Below are 19,209 nucleotides of genomic sequence, written 5' to 3' on the forward strand. Positions count from 1 at the left end.
TTGCTTAATTTACTTCGTTTTATAGAATGAAGATGAGAAATGGACACGACACCAATGACGGAAGTACGAGTGAGGACGTTGAACTCACGGCCAAGGTTGAGGCCATCTTTGAAAGGCTAAAAAAGGATTTTTCTTGACGATGTTCGAAAGGTTTTCTAAGAGTCGGTTGATGGGCAAGTAACCGAAATGATAAATGAGCGAATGAATGCCGCGATCGAGGAGGCATTACAAGCTAGAAACATTCATCCTCATGGTGAAGGGGATGATGGTAACGGTGGGAATGGAAGGCGGGACTTCCATTACAAAAATTTCAAGGATGCTCAACCCCCGATGTTTAATGGGGTACGAGATCCGTTGAAAAGCACATGTTGGATTTTTGATATCGAGGGAGCTTTCCGTACCGCGGAATGTCCTCCCGAGAAGAAGGCGAGGTATGGTTCTAGTATGTTGCAGGAAGAAGCTAAGTTGTGGTGGGATGATAAAATCAACTTATATGGTGAGGAGAAATGTATGAGTTTGACGTGGGAAGAGTTTAAGAAGGAATTTTTCAAAGAATACCGAACTTCTTCCGATCTTGATAGAATCCGGGACGAATTGCACAATTTGCAACAACGATCAATGGACTTGGTTACTCTCAAGTCTACCTTCTTGGCAAAGACTCGTTTTTGTCCGGAATATGTTGGTGACGATCACAAGCTAATGAAAGATTTCTACCGTACCATGAATGATGAGTTCAAGGGTAAAATTAGTCGAGGAGCGGCTAAGTCTTTTGACGAGTTATTTGAATTGGTTCGGGGTTTTGAGCTGGAGGTTCCAAGAAAAAGCGACTTCTCATTTTCCAAAATAAAGTTTGAAGGCTCTAGTCATTCTAACTTTTCAAACAAGAAGAACAAGAACAAGAAGGGTTCCGAGAGTGTCAATAGCGTGAAGAAGGGCGATTCCGGGGGTTTTTCTTATACATGCTACAATTGTGGGCAACCGGGTCATATGGCTCGTGATTGTCCGAAACCATTTTTCGGAAACAAGCTCACTTGTTTTAATTGCGGTAAAGAAGGGCATAAGAAGCCGGAGTGTCCCGATTTGCGAAACGATAATGTCAAGCGTCTAGAGAAGGCGGCGGGTACGGCTAGGGGTCACAACTATTTGATGACAAATGATGAAGCCAAGCAATCCAATGAAGTTGTCTCAGGTACTTTTGTGGTTAACTCTAACCCGGCAATAATTCTTTTTGATAGCGGTGCAAATTTGTCGTTTGTGTCTCCAAAATTTGTGCCTAAACTTAATAGACCGTTAGCTAAGTTAAGTCGTCCGGTAGAAGTCGAAATAGCGGACGGCAAAACGATGCTAGTGGTTGATGTGTGTAAAAATTGTGATGTTGTGTTTGGTGCCGAAAACTTTAAAATTGATCTAATCCCGATGACTTTGGGCGATTTTGATATTGTTGTTGGTATGGATTGGCTCGATCATAATAGATCCGATATTGCATGCCATGAAAAATCTATTCGGGTAAAAACCCCAAGTGGGGGAGAGTTAATTATTCATGGCGATAAGCGGAGAAGACTTGTGCCGATATGCACTTTTGCACGGGCACGTCGTTTTCTTGTTAGTAGTGGCATGGCTTTTCTTGCCCATGTTGTTGATACTCGTGATGAGCCACCACCCATTCATGAAATTCCGGTGGTAAATGAGTTTGAAGACGTTTTTTCGGATGAGTTACCGGGTGTTCCGGCGGAAAGACAAGTTGAATTTCGCATTGAGTTGGTTCCGGGAGCTACTCCCATTGCTAAAACTCCTTATCGTTTAGCGCCGACGGAAATGCAAGAGTTGTTAAATCAAACCCAAGAGTTGCTTGAGAAGGGTTTCATTCGACCGAGTACTTTGCCATGGGGCGCTCCGGTTTTATTCGTGAAGAAGAAGGATGGTAGTATGCGGATGTGCATCGATTATCGGGAGTTGAACAAAGTGACGATCAAGAATCATTATCCATTGCCTAGGATTGACGATTTGTTTGACCAACTCCAAGGTGCAACGTATTTCTCTAAAATCGACCTACGGTCCGGTAATCACCAAATGCGGGTCCGTGAGGAAGATATTGAGAAAACGGTTTTCGAACGCGTTATGGGCATTTTGAGTTTGTAGTTATGCCTTTTGGTCTTACGAATGCACCGGCGGCATTCATGGATCTTATGAACCGAGTGTGCCAACCTATGTTGGACAAGTCGGTAATTGTGTTCATTGATGACATACTTGTCTATTCGAAGAGTATGAAGGAACATGAACATCATTTGCGGAGTGTGTTAAAGACGTTGCGGAAGGAGAAGTTGTATGCTAAATTCTCCAAATGTGAATTTTGGCTAAGGGAAGTTCAATTCCTTGGCCATATTGTAAACGAAAATGGTATTCAAGTAGACCCGGGGAAGATTGAGGCGGTAAAGAGTTGGGGACGATCGACTACGCCTACGGAAATTCGAAGTTTTCTCGGATTGGCCGGTTATTATCGTCGGTTTTCTCGGATTGGTATTTAGTCCAACTAGATTATGTGTTGATTGAAGTACTTATTATATTAGGTACTTTGCTTTGAAGCTTGCGGAAGTATAAAACTGTCACCGAATCTTTAAGGTGAGTGGAATAATTATATGCGTAGGTATATAATGTATCTATTTATTGTAGCGTGAGATGTGAAGTGTCGAAGTGCTAAGACACCACTTTTCACGTGACGAGTGAAGTGTCAAGGTGTTAAGACGCCACTCGGGGTGAAGCATCGAGGTGTTAAGATGCCACTCTAAGTAAATTGACGAGTGAAGCATCGAGGTATTAAGATGCCACTCGGGGTGAAGCATCGAGGTGTTAAGATGCCACCTAGGAGTGAAGTGTTGAGGTGTTAAGGCGCCACTCCGTAAAATAAAGGGTGAAGCATCGAGGTGTTAAGATGCCACTCAGGGTGAAGTATCGAGGTGTTAAAATGCCACCCGAGGGTTTAGTGATACGAGGTGTTAAGTACACTAACGGATGTTATGAACACCGATGGCCTTTCGCGAGCGCCATTCCTTTGTACGATTGGTTAACCATGGTTATTGTGTTGTAAGCGAAAGCATATTATATTGTTCGAGTTATATATATTTATGCGATTGTTATGCTAGCTTGTGGTATTGGAGGTTGGTAGCCTCGTATTGATGATAAGCTAATTGTGTTGCTAGCATGTATGCGGTATGTGTTTGAGTGTTTGCAAGTTGGTATATTATATATGTATGTGTATAATTATTGCATTCACTAAGCTTTAGCTTACCCTCTCGTTGTTTATCTTTTTATAGGCTCCGGTGTTGACAAGGGTAAGGGCATTCGTTTGGATTAGAGATCCCGCTTGTTTGTTAGGGGACGCTTTTGGATGTTATAGCTTTTGGAGTTTGACCGAGATTTGGGTAGTTTAACCCCAAACACCATGCTCATAGTGTCGTTTGGAATTTAAACTCTTATGGTCGAACTTGTATGTTTTGGACGAAACTCGTAAAATGGCCGATGTGGGCCCCGTTTTGTAAAACTCATTTTATGATTGAATCATATGAGTTTTTCATATTAGAACATGTTGTGAAAAGCGTTTCGTCTAAAAATGTCGGGAAGTGGGAGATCTTTATTTGAAAATTTGCAAAACCGGACAGAACTGATTGGGGGCCTGTGCGCGCCGCGCACCCTAAGGTGGTGCGCGTGGCGCACTCTACTGTTGTAAAAAAAAAAAATTGTTTCGCGTGTTCGGTTGGTTATTGGTTTGGGTTGTTACAAGTTTGCCTACAATAATTCGTATCATTCTAGTATCGGCATGCCGCCCTACGAGATGTTATATGGCAGAGAGTGTAGAAATCCATTGTGTTGGTTAGAAGCTGGTGAGAAACAGATTACAGGTCCTAAGATTGTGCAACAAATTGCTGAAGGTTGCCATCGCACGTGAAAAATTAAAAGCTGCAAGAGATAGACAAAAGATGTATGCAGATCCTCTTCGATGACCAGTGGCGTTCGTTGTAGGTGAGCGTGTGTATTTGAAAGTGTCACCGTGGAAAGGTGTAATTTGGTTTGGTAAACGAGTAAAAGTGGCTCCGTCAATATCCGACAAGTGTTAAACAACCGAACAGTGGTTTTAGATCTTCCTGCAGAGCAATCCGGTATCCATGATACGTTCAACGTATGTTATCTACGCAAGTGTAAAGTAGATGATGAAAGTCAAATTGTACCTCTTCAAGATATGAAAGTGGATACAATCAAAAAATTAGTGGAGGAACCCGTTAGAATTTTGGAGAGAAAAGTGACCAAGTTGCGTAAACAGATTTCAGTGGTGCTTGTGGAATGGAAGCATAATTTGGGTGCAAACTTAACGTAGGAAACCGAGGAGTTAATGAAATCTAGATACGCTCATTTGTTTGACCTTGACCAGATTATGAGGATGAACTCTTCTTAAGGGGGTAGATTTGTAACACCGTCAAATCGGGTCTAGTGGTAAAGACCATTTTACCCTTTGTGTTTCTACAAGTGATTTTATAGTTATGTGTTTTATAATTATTTGTGTATGGTATAATGTGTGTTTTCTGACAAGAGTCACATAACATATTTCCTTATGTGATTTGGACCTCATTAAGGACGCTTAATGAGGTACATTGTGTTTTAGATAACCGGTAAATACCCGTGTGAGATACGAAAAGAATTTCTTCATATGAAGTAAACCCTTATGTTTAAAACAAGTGATCTTAGTTCATTCCTACTTTTAGAAACATTACCAAACGCACCTTAGTTCTCTAAAACCCCAAAACCCTAAGTCCTTAATTCTCATTTTTGTGTTGTATTAAAGTTGTGAAATCGTTCCTTGTGATTTCAGTAATTCAAACAAGGTATTTATAGGTAATTCATATTTAAATCAGTGATTAAATGTGATTTTTGTTTAGGTTTGGTACTGAGAAGGTTTTCGATCAAATCTTGATATAAAAGTGTTATTTGTGTCAAATTGTTGTTAGTAAACGTTTATATGGTTATGTATGCTTCTAGAGCTTATTTGAGGTAAAAAAAACAAAAACATGTCTAAAACGAGAATTAGGGGTTAAAACCACGAAAAACAGCGGGCTGGCTCATATGAACTGCATCCGTACGGATACAGATGCACCCGTATAGGTACAGATGCATCCGTACGAATACAGATTCATCCGTAAGGATATCGATGCATCAAAATTTTTTGAAATTTGTAATGTCGTAACTTTCAAACCGTAACTCTGTTTTTTATGAATAAACTATCATTGAAAACGTAATAAGATCTACTTTCTAATGGTAAGGTTTAAAACACTAAATCAAAGTTTATATTGGGTCAAAAGAAAAGATATGATTGTTTTTAGGCTTCGTTTTACATACATATAGGAGTTGCTATTGAATGAGAATTGTGTAAGCACGTCTATATGGAGTATAGACTTATATAATGACGTTTAGTGTATGAATTGATGATATTATCAATTGGAAATGTATATTGACTTGAAATAAAGTGATAAAGGAAAAGATGAAGGCTAGTAAAATAAGACCTCTGAGTTACTTCCTTGTGTATCCAGGTGAGTGGGACTATTCTTATGGATGTGATTATAGTGACAAGTGTAGTGACCAGTGTCATGCTTATGATTAGACGGTGTAATGATTCTCCGTGACTATGTGTACACCCATTGATAAAATCATTGGTGTTTTTCTGACGTAAGAGGTTAACCCTCTCTACCTTGGTGCTTTCGGGTGTGAGTGTGTTGGGTTCAAGTGTTGTTGTCTGAGTACAGTGGCGAATCCAGAAACGAAACTCAATGAGGTCCCGATTTTTTTCCAGTACTAATTGTATTTGAATGTTATTTTAATGGTTGTTTACCTTTAAAAACTGCAAATTCAAAGTATATATGGGGTTCAACTACTTAAATTTAGTGGTATCCTATACAGTTTAAAGGAAATGCTATTAATTCGAAAGATATATGGAGTCTTGTAGTTAGATTTATACATTTTAAAGGGTACTTTCTACACAAAATTTTCAAACTAGTGGTGTCCCGTGACCCCACTGGTCATAGCCTATACTCGCCCATGTCTGAGTAGTATAGTTATGAATGACGCGTGTGTTGCGTGTGAAAGACTATACTAGTGATTCAGTAGCAAAGACTATCGGTAGACTCTAGCCCGATCAGCTAGCAGTTAAGGCTCGTATAAGCCGTCAGTCCTCTTGTGATTATGTGATTAATGATCAGTGACCTAAAGATGTGCTCGATGCTAATAGTGATGTACATTTAGATGTTTCCATTCACTTAGCGGTGCGCTAATCTCCCCAACAGTGTTATTTCCCTGCATGTGATGTACAATAAGTCTTTTAGGGATGTGTGTGGCAGGGACATAAGTGATGTTTGACACAGCTGTGACTCCGATGTTTTGTAAAACTATATTATAAGTGGTCTGTAAATAAGTAACACATGTGACATTATATAATCGTATATTTTGTCTAATTAATATGTGATGTGTGTTTTAAGTCTTCTGCTGTGATTTAAAGTAAAAAAGTACGGTGTTACATAAGTTCTCCATATTAAATTGTATAGTATTCATTTTTGTGATATATCAAATTCATTGCTATTAATAGTTAACATATAATTCATAGAACGCTAGTTAGAAAAATCAAATTTCCTCTCATAGAAAGATAATGTCACCCCCCTCATTAGTTTGGGGTAGAGAGATTATTTTCGAGAGGATCTCCAACAAAAAAAATAAAAAATAAAATAAAATGAGACGCCATAAAAAAATAACACAAATTAGACATAATAGCAATAATAAAAGTTAGCAAAATTGGATCGCAGTTTGATTAAAGAAAACGACTTAAATTGGGTCTTCTTTTAGTATGTAAGTAAATCGTAGCCAAATTTTATAAAATAAAAATCAAAAACTTATCATATAATAAACTAAAATTAAAGTCATGTCAAGATTTGAGGAAAAAATAACACAAAATTAGACATAATAGCAATAAAAAAAGTTAAGAAAATTGGATTGTAGTTTGATTAAAGAATACGATTAAAATTGGGTGATCTATATAAGGTAAATTTCTTGATTATATTTAATTTATATTGAAATTTAATCTTAATTTAAATTAAATTAAATTTAAATTAATTATTAAATAAATTTTGGTAGCTTTAATTCAATTTTTTTTATTTTTTATTTTTTATTTTTATGTATCGTGAGTGGACAAAAAAGTGAAAAGCTCTTGGTATAAAACACTCCCTTCCCTGCCCAGTCACTTATTTTTGGCGCTCGCTCCATTCAATTTTCCTTCCTACAAAGTACAAAATCTCAAAGAGACACACACACACACACACACACACACACACACACACACACACACACACACAGAGGAATAAACTGCTTTTTTGTGCGAACTTCGTTTCGGTTAAATGAAGGTATTCAGTCACTCAGGCAGCGGCGGAGGCTTTCTCGCCAGTAAACAACAAGTGTTTCCGGTAGACTACGAAGCAGATGTTTCTCAACGCCTTCTCGAAGCTTCGTCATCTAACGATCTCGAATCGGCGTTAGATTGCATTAACGATCCGTTTATCGACGTTAATTTCGTCGGTGCTGTTTCGTTGAAACTGCGTACGGCGGAATTGATCTGTTGCGATGAATCACCACATGTTGTACGATTTGATTATCAGGAGTTTAAAACTGACGTCACTGCTCTATTCGTTGCCGTTCACAACGGAAATTTGACTCTCGTTCGAAAATTACTGGTATAATTTTTTCGATTTCTAATATATTAAACGTATATATTTAGACAGCTTATAGTTATATATACATAATACATATTTTTTATTGATATTGATATTATATTTATTATAATTATAATTATAATAATTATAATTTATAAGTTTCTATGACTATTTAATTGCTTCATGTTAAGATGTGGAGTCTGATGGTTGAGAGGATCATGACCTAGTCATCATTATGCTTAAGGTTGTTACCGATCTAAGCCGAATTGAGTATCTGAAATTTGGACTTGGCTCCTTTAATTACCCTGTTCGGGCTTGAGCTCGTGCTCAAGTTTGAATGATTTTTAGTAATTGGGTTCCAGTTCAAGCTTTAGTGACTTTATATTCTTCGAGGTTGATTGTTTTTTAGTTATATGAAATTTGTATATTGACCTAGTTTTCAAAGACAAGTTGTTTGTTTAAGAGCTCAAAAGCCTATAAACTTGTTTTATAGCTCGACTTTGAGCTCAAATGAGCTCATTCATCCTTCAAGTTTTGCGTTCAATTTATTATGTCTTTAAAGTTTAAACACAAATATCGAGTATAGTTAAACCAGTTAAAATCACCCAACTTGTTTGCATTGAGATAATAAAACTAAACGAGCCTGATATCATCGTGTTCTAGCTCTAGTAGCTCATTTCTTGTCCGACTCATTAAAACCCCTAGACTCACGCTGACTGGAGTCTAGGGTGCCAGAACACGTCTGTTGGGTTTATTACTATTGCCATTGTGTCATGTGTTTATTTGGGTCATTAATTCATAACAGTAGGTAATTCATAACAGTAGGTGCAATGAAGGAGGTTTTACCGGGCTACAAAAGATACACTTAAGGCTTAAAAAGTTGATACGCGCTACTTTAAGTTCTATTCCTACCTTTTGTGTTCTTTTGTTAAGGTTAAAGATAGGAGTGCAAAATAACAACTTCTCAAAATCTCCATAGTTAAATGTTCATTTTATTAACACATATGTGATGAACACTGGCACTAAAATATGGCAAACAAAGTTAGGTGTGTAATTTAGTATTGACATATGGTAGCCTCTTTCTCAAGCCAAATGGTAGACTGAGTTCTGGTCTTCTATATGATCCTTATTTGTTTATTTGGTATTTAGTTATACATACACGGTAATTGTTGTGATTTAGCGCACTTTCAAGACCCGGGAAATTAATAGAACAATTAAGCAATAAATAAAGACACAAGATTTTACGTGGTTCGGCTTGAGGCCTAGTTCACGGGCGGAAGCAGGGAAGGATTTTATTAGCAAATATGACAAACTCGAGGTTACAGTGTATCACTCAATCTAGGATCTAAAATACTAACAACGTATTTAGACCGCTCACTAGATTATAACACTTCCCTCTTAACTCACTCGTATAGAATTTTGATTAACAATTCTATACTTCACTCTTTTCTCTATACTACTTTTACAAGAGTTAATTAAACTCTTTCAAGTATGGGATGATCTTCAAATGAAGCAATCTTCATCTCCTTTTATAGATGTACAAAGTGGCTACCAATTTGTATACAAGTTGAATTTGGCTTGCAATACCAATATGTATACAATTTGAATTTGGCTTCTAAAATTCAACTCATAACATAGTTGGCCTTCTAGAGCTTGTAAGATAATAGTTGTCATGCATGTATATAGTCATCATTCTAGTGTGAAAGCAAGTTGGAATTGAGTCAACATATAACATTGTGGGCTTGACCACCATCCAACAAATCTCCACCTTGACGAACATTCCACGCCTTTGCTATCCTCTCTCAATCTCTGCTTCCTTCCATCCCCTGAGGGCTCATCACTTTTGAATACCGCGAATGCCAACCAAGTCCAAGCAATGTTTGAATTTGATTGTAGTAACTACCTTCGTCAACATATCTGCTGGATTATCTGATGTACTAATCTTTCTCACAATTATAACCCCTTTAGATATTACTTCGCGAATAAAGTGATACCTTATGTCTATGTGCTTGGTTCTTTCATGATACATTTGATTTTTAGTCAAATGTATCGCACTCTGATTATCACAATGCACAATAGTCTGATCTTGTCGTATACCAAGATCACTAACCAAACCCCTCAGCCACTTTGCTTCTTTCACACCCTCTGTCATAGCCATGTATTCTGCTTCAGTTGTGGACAAAGCAACAGTCGATTGTAATGTTGCTTTCCAACTAACAGCACATCTTCCGAGAGTAAAAACATACCCAGTCTGAGACCTTCTCCGATCCAAATCACCAGCATAGTCTGAATCAACGTATCCGGTAACATTAGTATTACCACCGCTATCAAATACTAAGCCAATATCGGTTGTCCCATTAAGGTACCGAAGAATCCATTGCACCGTTTGCCAATGAGCTTTCCCTGGACGATCCATATATCTGCTCACCACGCTTACCGCCTGTGCAATATCCGGTCTAGTACATACCATAGCATACATGATGCTACCCACAGCACTAGCATATGGAACATGTGACATATGCTCCACCTCCTCCTCAGTTTCCGGTGACAACGCCGATGAAAGTTTGAAATGTGCAGCAAGTGGAGCACTAACCGGTTTGGAGTTATCCATCCCAAAACGCTGAAGAACCTTCTCAATATATTTCTTTTGTGACAAATACAATTTTCCTTCACGTCTATCTCTGATAATCTCCATTCTCAATATCTTCTTAGCTGCACCCAAATCTTTCATCTCAAACTCAGTTTTGAGTTGAGATTTTAACTGATCGATCTCTGACATGTTTTTCGAAGCAATCAACATATCATCCACATATAATAGAAAATAAACATACGAGCCATCAGGAAGCTTCTTGTGATATACACAACTATCATAATTACTCCGTGAGTAACATTTACTAGTCATGAATACGTCAAACCTCTTATACCATTGTCGAGGTGATTGCTTCAAGCCATATAATGACTTTTTCAACAAACATGCATAATCTTCCTTTCCTTGGACAACAAATCCTTCTGGCTGGCGCATAAAGATCCGTTCCTCCAACTCACCATGTAAGAATGTCGTCTTGACATCTAATTGCTGCAACTCCATATCAAGTAAAGCAACCATGGCAAGTAACACGCGGATAGAGGTATGCTTTACGACCGGTGAGAAAACTTCATTAAAGTCAACTCCCTCTCTCTGAGTAAAGCCTTTTGCTACAAGGCGTGCTTTGAACCTTTCATCTTCTACACCCGGAATTCCGTCCTTCTTTTTGAAGATCCATTTGCATCCAACAATCTTCTGACCTTTTGGCAGTTTCACCAGCTCCCATGTATGATTCTTATAAAGAGACTCCATCTCTTCATTCATAGCTACAGACCACTTTGCAGATTCTGGACAGCCAATAGCTTCACGATATGTAGCAGGCTCTTGGACCTCTATATCTTCTGCCATGCTCAGAGCATAAGCTACTAAATCTTCATGCCCAAACCGTTGTGGTGGTCTTATAACTTGTCGTTCTCTATCTCTTGCTAGATTATAATTCTGTAGATCATGTTGCTCATCTGAATGATCTTCTGGTGTCATATGATCAACACCAAAGTCATGTACATCTTCTACAACGGGCTCGATAGGAGTATCTTGTACTACTTCTTGTGGAACATCTATTTCTTGCTCCACCTGCTCCTTAACTTCACGATCTATTCCAGCAACTACTTGTTCTTTCTCTGTCTTTTTCAACATAGCAGACTCGTCAAATGTCACATCCCTGCTGATAAGAAATCGGGATGATTTACCATCAGGGCACCACAATCTATAACCCTTCAGCCCATCTGCATACCCTAGAAATATGCATCTTTTGGCCCTCGGCTCAAGTTTACCATCTTTCACATGAGCATAAGCAGGACAACCAAATATCTTCAAATCACTGTAACTTGCAGGGGAACCTGACCATTTCTCCAAAGGAGTTTGACAATCAATTGCTGTTGATGGAGACCGATTTACCAAATAACAAGCTGTGTTGACAGCTTCAGCCCAAAATATATTTGGTAATTTTGCATTTGAGAGCATACACCTCGCTCGCTCAAGGAGCGTTCTATTCATTCGTTCTGCAACACCATTCTGTTGTGGTGTAAACCGCACTGTGTGGTGTCTCACAATGCCTTCGTTCTTGCAGAACTCATTGAATTCGCCTTTGCAGAATTCCAGTCCATTGTCAGTTCTCAAGCGCTTGATGAACTTTCCAGTCTGCTTCTCTATCATCATCTTCCATTGCTTGAAATTGACAAAGACTTCATCCTTACGTTTAAGGATATAAACCCACACTCTTCTCGAATAGTCATCAATAAAAGTTAACATGTATCTCGCACCACCTTTTGAAGGAACAGGAGATGGACCCCAAAGATCTGAATGGATATAATCCAAAGTACCTTTTGTCCTATGAACGGCTGTGCCAAACTTTATTCGGCTCTGTTTGCCGAATACACAGTGCTCGCAGAATTCTAATTTTCCGATATTCTGGCCACACAGCAAACCTCGTTTACTAAGTTCCATCATTCCTCTCTCGCTCATGTGCCCAAGGCGCATGTGCCATAACTTGGTGGTATCTACATCTTTATCTGATGAAGAAACTTCAGCCGTACCAGTGACCGTGTTACCCTTTAACAAGTAAAGGCCGTTGAACCTTTCACCTTTCATCACAACAAGTGCACCTCTAGAGACTTTTAATACTCCACCTCGAGCTCGATACTCTCAACCGATGGATTCCAGAGTACCCAAGGAAATAAGATTCTTCTTCAATTCTGGAACATGCCTGACTTCTGTCAAAGTCCTCACCGTGCCATCATACATCTTGATTTGGATTGTTCCTATGCCAACAACCTTACAAGCTACATCATTTCCCATAAGGACTTTACCACCATTTATTTTTCGATAGGTGGCAAACCAATCCCTAATATGACACATATGATAAGAACAACCCGAATCAAGAATCCACTCGTCAACTGAGCGGCTATCGGTAACACTAAGAACATTTGCGCCATCAGAATCATTTTCTGCAACCGCGGCAACTTTATCGGCTCCCGTTGCATTCCAAATCTCTCTGTTTCCTTTTAAGTCTGGACAGTCTCTACGCACGTGACCTTCCTTGTGACAATTGTAACACTTGATCTTTCTAGATCTTATTTTTGATCTAGAACGACCCTTGTTACTACTTGATGCTCTATCGTTACGTCTTCCTCTCGCCACCAAACCTTCCGCACTTTCTTTCACATAATCCGCCGAGGATTTCTTCCTTAACTCGCTAGAGTTTAAGGTAGATTTGACATCCTCCATGGAAATAGTTTTTCTACTATATAGTAGAGTTGTAACCAAATGCTCGTACGATTTTGGCAAGGAACATAAGAAAATTAACGATTGATCTTCATCATCAATTTTCACACCAATATTATTCAAGTCCAAAATTATTTTATTGAACTCATCGATGTGATCATTTAGTGAACCTTCTTTCATCCGAAGAGTATACAACCGTTGTTTCATATACAACCGGTTTGTGAGACTCTTAGTCATATATAGAGTTTCTAGTTGTTTCCAAAGTCCAGCCGGTGTGGTTTCTGCCGCAACTTCTCTAAGCACACAATCGGCAAGATTTAGAATAATCATGCCGTGTGCCTTTTCCAGAAGTTCATCCTTCTCTTCATCTGTCAACTTTTCGGGTAGAGATTCTCTCCCTTTCAAAGCTAACAAATAACCTTGTTGGCTCAATAGAGCCCGCATCTTCATTCGCCAAAGACCAAAATCGTTCTGGCCATTAAATTTCTCTACATCGGACCTTATTATCGTCATCTTGTATATTTAATCACAACTATAGCTCTGATACCAGTTTGTTGTGATTTAGCGCACTTTCAAGACCCGGGAAATTAATAGAACAATTAAGCAATAAATAAAGACACAAGATTTTACGTGGTTCGGCTTGAGGCCTAGTCCACGGGCGGAAGCAGGGAAGGATTTTATTAGCAAATATGACAAACTCGAGGTTACAGTGTATCACTCAATCTAGGATCTAAAATACTAACAACGTATTTAGACCGCTCACTAGATTATAACACTTCCCTCTTAACTCACTCGTATAGAATTTTGATTAACAATTCTATACTTCACTCTTTTCTCTATACTACTTTTACAAGAGTTAATTAAACTCTTTCAAGTATGGGATGATCTTCAAATGAAGCAATCTTCATCTCCTTTTATAGATGTACAAAGTGGCTACCAATTTGTATACAAGTTGAATTTGGCTTGCAATACCAATATGTATACAATTTGAATTTGGCTTCTAAAATCCAACTCATAACATAGTTGGCCTTCTAGAGCTTGTAAGATAATAGTTGTCATGCATGTATCTAGTCATCATTCTAGTGTGAAAGCAAGTTGGAATTGAGTCAACATATAACATTGTGGGCTTGACCACCATCCAACAGTAATATTATCTATTGTCTATATTTATATTTATATTTATATTTATATTTATATTTATATAGTATACCAAGTCATGTAACCTGACAAAAATGTATATTCAATATTTAAATAATCGATACTAATCCACTGTCCCAAAATTCTTTAAGCTGCAACGTTCCAACATACTAATGTGTCCAAGCAAACATTTAGTTTTGACCTGTCTAAGGTAGGTCCATATTTTTCACTGATAAAAATGTGGTTGTCTCCTTGCTTTAAAAAAAAAAAAAAAAAAAAAAAAAAAAAAAAAAAAAAAAAAGGTGGTTGTCTCTTTTGAAATCTATATTACCAATAATGGCTCTAAGGCAAGAAAACTCTGTACAAGAGTCCCATTATGTGTTGTTTATCTGCTATAATGCATACAGACATTAGCTCATACATCCCCTTTCACTTGACAAATAAGTTCATTGTATAGGTGGAACTTTCAACCCATTTTGAATAGATTCATTTGGGTCACATTTAATCTCCATTGTATCAGTTGGGTACATAAAGCTTATAAGGAACTTGTCCGACTGGTCAAAAGTCTCCCTATGTCTATATCTGAGTCTCCTAAGTTATATTGATGCAGTAGGTTATTATCGAAATTAACATAGATTTTGTTATCAAACAACGTTAAAAAGTATAGAAGTTTGGTCTCACAGGGTCACCTGTTACCAAAAATTACCCAACGTTCCACCTCCGTTTGTTACCTCAAGTTTTATTTCTATACTGTCTGCAAGTCGAGCTGCACTGTCACTTGTACCTTAAAGAAGTTTGATGGTACCATCCAATGAACTTGTTGTACACTAATGTACAATTAACCTGGGTTAATATAATAAACACAGTAATGTCACTTTGTTTTCCTATTTGAAATATACCATGCCCTCTAAAAACGTTTATTTCCGTTAAGCGAAATGACTTGGTTTACTGTTGCTATCTTATAATTACAGAGCCATGGAGCTGATGTGAATCAGAAACTTTTTAGAGGAGTTTCAGTGACGACAGCAGTTAGGGAGGATCGTCTTGAGATACTTGAAACGTTACTCAAAGCTGGAGCCTCTCAACCGGCTTGTGAGGAAGCTCTTTTAGAGGCGAGTTGTCATGGTCGTGGTGGGAAATTTGTCGAGTTGCTTATGGCTTCTGATTTAATCCGAACCCATGTTTCCAACTATGCACTTGTCACTGCATGCTGCAGTGGATTTACAGATGTGGTGGATACTCTCTTAAAGGTAAACACGCATCTGAGGTGGCAGGTCAGGAGGGTTGGGTAACTGCGCAAGGTTGCAAAACTCGCTACTCGGTAAACGCACAACTACGGGAGTAATCGGATTGGACTTTTTATAAATTTAAATAATAAATTCAAAATTATATGTGTAAATATAGAAGAAAGTCATAAACATAAATATAAACTCTAAAATAATTGTCTAGAAACATAATCGTTCATTTGTTCAAAACCCTAAAATTCTAGTTTAAAATTTAAATTCATATTAAAATGTTTCCAATTTTGACTTTGACCGAGTTTGACCAATGAATCCGATTTTGACCCATTAACGGACGTTGATCGATTAATTAACTATATTTTGGAAAATTAGATCGGTCTGTTCCTAAAATAGAGTAATCGGGATTAATCAGGAGTAATCGGGTTTTTTTTACAACAGTACTAACAGGTCAAACAGGCATAGGTTGAACACCTAGGTTGCACCTTTAACTTTTTATTTTCTACTACTAAATAATACCATCATACATTGAGATAACCAATACTCAAATTAGGATTGCAAAAACAATTTATTTAAAATTTAAAATCTATATGTTCAAGTGAAAAGGTTTAGCCCCTTATAGCTAATTTATGTTGAATATTTCATTAGCTGATATTTTTGGAGACAAAACATGACCCAAAGTGAGCTTTGCTGATTAGCATTATGCACTATAACAATGAGTATTAACAGCATATTACAGAATTTCTATGACACCACTGCAAATGTGTTCATTATTATCATGGTTTTGATTCACATGACAGTGTGGGGTAGATGTAAATTCAACTGCTAGAGTGCTCCTACAGTCATTCAAGCCTTCTCTTCACACAAACATTGATTGCACGGCCCTTGTGGCTGCTGTTGTTAGCAGACAGGTCTCAATTGTTCGTCTGCTGTTGCAGGTAATCTTAGCAAAAATATTGGTGCTTATATTATCGACATAATTTATGACTACTGGACATTAATTAATCATATTAATTATAAGATTATGATATCATCCCTAATGTAGCCATCAACTGATATGTTGGGAAATTGAACTAAAAGAAACTAGGAATTTGCAGATAAGTCCAAAACATTCCAACATGCCTTTTTGAAATGTTCTTATGCTGTTTCATATAAAGAATTGAACTGAATAGGTAGTTAAAAAGGAAATAGACTAACAATGCTAGGACTTAGGTGCTTTATACACCACGTGGATTCAAACTGTGGCACATGAGATGTACGCAATTTCCTAATAATTGAGTAACCATTGACACCCACAAGATCATTCAATATTTTATCTATTTATTTATATTGAATCTCAAGTTGCTCTGCAATAATGTTATTGTTAGTCTTTATTCTACAAACATCACACAATAGGTACCAAAATGGGCAGGATGGGTAATGGGTCAGTTAGAATAATTTTCGGTCATGTTTTCTCTTATTTCATAAAACTAGCATATTCAGTTTTCTTTTAAATCTATGTAGGCTGGTGCAAAAGTTGACGCCATGGTCCAACTAGGTGCATGGTCATGGGATACGACTTCAGTCAACGAGTTTCGGGTGGGTGCAGGGCTAGCTGAGCCTTATCCCATCACCTGGTGCGCAGTTGAATACTTCGAATCAACCGGTACCATATTGCAATTGTTACTGCACCATTATTCTCCAAATACTTATCACAATGGTAGAACTCTCTTACATCACGTAATCCTCTGTAACAATACACGAGCTGTCAAAACACTATTGAAATGTGGATCCCACATTGAATCTCCAATCGAAACATCCCAAAACACCGAATCCCGCGCAGTACACATGGCTGCCCGGCTTGGGTATCAATCCATTCTTCAGCACCTGATAGATTCTGGATGCGACATCAACTCGAGATCTGCAAAATACAAAGAAACAGCTTTAATGATTTGTGCAAAATTCAAACAAGAAGAATGTCTCCGAGTGTTGACCAAAGCTGGTGCTGACTTTGGGTTAGTCAACATGGCCGGTCAATCTGCCCAGTCGATTGGCGAGTCAAACGATTGGTCAAAGACCTTCGCACAAACCGTACTACATTGTATCAACACCGGATTTATACCCGTCTCCAGCAATAATACCATCTTTTCGCCTTTAATGTTTGTATCTCGTTCGGGTGATATACAAGCACTGAAAGCAATTTTAGGCAGAGAAAAAGTCAACCTTAACGATCAAGATAACGATGGTTTTACACCTGTTATGGTAACTGCCATGCTTGGTAACGTTCAGGCCTTTAAACTTTTGCTTTACGCTGGAGCTGATGTAAAGCTTGATAATAAAAATGGGCAGAACGCGATTTCTTTATCTAAATTGAACGAAAATTACGAAATGTTTGAAAAGGTATTGCTTCAGTTTACACTCGAAAAGGGTAGAACTGCGAAAGGTTTTTATCCTGTACACTATGCAGCTCGATATGGAGATATACAAGCGGTCAAACTATTGACTACTAGAGGATATGACATAAACGCCCCTGACGGGGACGGTTGCACACCCCTCATGTTAGCAGCAAGAGAGGGTAATGTAGGAATGTGTAAGTTGTTAATCTCGTACGGATGTTTTTGCAATGTTAAGAATTTAAAAGGTGAAACCGCGTTGACATTTGCTAGAAAACATCCAGAGAAACTTGCGGAATTTGTGATACTAGACGAGCTAGCTCGGGTGCTGGTATTAGGTGGTGGAAATGTGTTGAAACACACAAGGGGAGGGAAAGGGGCCCCACATAAAAAAATGTTGAAAATGGTGATGAATGGAGTTTTGAGATGGGGTAGTTCGAAAAGGCGAAATGTGGTTTGTTTGGATGTTAAGGTGGGCCCAAGCCCAAAGTTTGAAAAGCGAAGGAGGGCGAAAGGTGACAGTGACATGTCACAGGTGTTTCGAGTTGTGACTCGAAAGAAGAAAGAAGTGCATTTTGTGTGTGAGGGTGGGTATGAAATGGTTGAGTTGTGGGTGAAGGGGATAAGGCTTGTAACCATGGACGCTTTAAGTGGACAACTGAACCGAAAGGTTAGCCACTGAGTCGATATAAACATTGCTTTTCACGTATGTGTTTGCATGGTATGTAGTAATAGAAGTTTTGGTTATGTTAGTATTATTATTATTTATTATTATAAATATTAATGTAATATATATAGTGAGTGTGTGTGTGCCCTGATGATACATGTAAAGAGAGTGGTGGCCTGAACAAATACTTCATCTTGAAGTATTAGAAATAGTGGTATTTTGTATTTATGAAATGAAAGTGAGTTTGTAAGAACAGTGGTGGTTATTAATTTCTACGAAAATCTGAAAGTATATGTATTTGTGGATATAACTAAAAAGTAAAAACTATTTTTTTGTGTTTGATAAACATTTATATACATGTATTACCATTTTGAATGATCCATATGATTTATATACACATTTATATCGTTAGCTCGATGAAGAGGTGCAGGGGGAATGACGTGGAAGATGGGTTTGGGTGATGTGATGAGACCAGTAGCGGGAAATAATTTCGTTCCACAATTTAAACATTGTTTCAATAGTAGAGATCTACGCATTGCGGAGGAAAATTATTTGCGGAAATACATTGTTCATGTATATACATTAAACACCTTTTCAATAGTTTATTTATAATGATTACACTTTTGTGACGAACAGAGAATCAAGTTAGTCTCGCTTAATCATTGCTATTCACGGTAACAGAGTGGGGGTGTTAACATCCCTTGCCTTCTAAATTATGCTGGTATTTGGTCTTCCATTACAGGTTATG

The 19,209-nt window shown here is 37.9% G+C and overlaps 1 protein-coding gene across 1 annotated transcript; it reads left to right on the forward strand.

Moving 5' to 3' along the window:
* The first annotated feature begins 3,814 nt into the window (after window positions 1-3,814).
* On the forward strand, window positions 3,815-18,690 carry LOC139863564 (uncharacterized). The gene is made up of 6 exons (XM_071852182.1): window positions 3,815-3,926; window positions 4,583-4,638; window positions 7,434-7,760; window positions 15,156-15,434; window positions 16,223-16,360; window positions 16,926-18,690. The coding sequence occupies exons 1-6, from the start codon at window positions 3,815-3,817 to the stop codon at window positions 18,474-18,476; spliced, it is 2,463 nt and encodes an 820-aa protein (XP_071708283.1). The 3' UTR covers window positions 18,477-18,690.
* The last annotated feature ends 519 nt before the right edge of the window (window positions 18,691-19,209 follow it).

This window comes from Rutidosis leptorrhynchoides, chromosome 8, assembly GCF_046630445.1.
Source record: "Rutidosis leptorrhynchoides isolate AG116_Rl617_1_P2 chromosome 8, CSIRO_AGI_Rlap_v1, whole genome shotgun sequence".
In the NCBI taxonomy this organism is placed as follows: domain Eukaryota; kingdom Viridiplantae; phylum Streptophyta; class Magnoliopsida; order Asterales; family Asteraceae; genus Rutidosis; species Rutidosis leptorrhynchoides.

Coding starts and splice junctions, on each gene's coding strand:
- LOC139863564 (XM_071852182.1), top strand. CDS start 3,815: ATGCCGCCCTACGAGATGTTATATGGCAGAGAGTGTAGAAATCCATTG. Junction 4,639..7,433: donor CATTAAGGACGCTTAATGAG/GTACATTGTGTT, acceptor GGTTAAATGAAG/GTATTCAGTCACTCAGGCAG. Junction 16,361..16,925: donor TTGTTCGTCTGCTGTTGCAG/GTAATCTTAGCA, acceptor AAATCTATGTAG/GCTGGTGCAAAAGTTGACGC.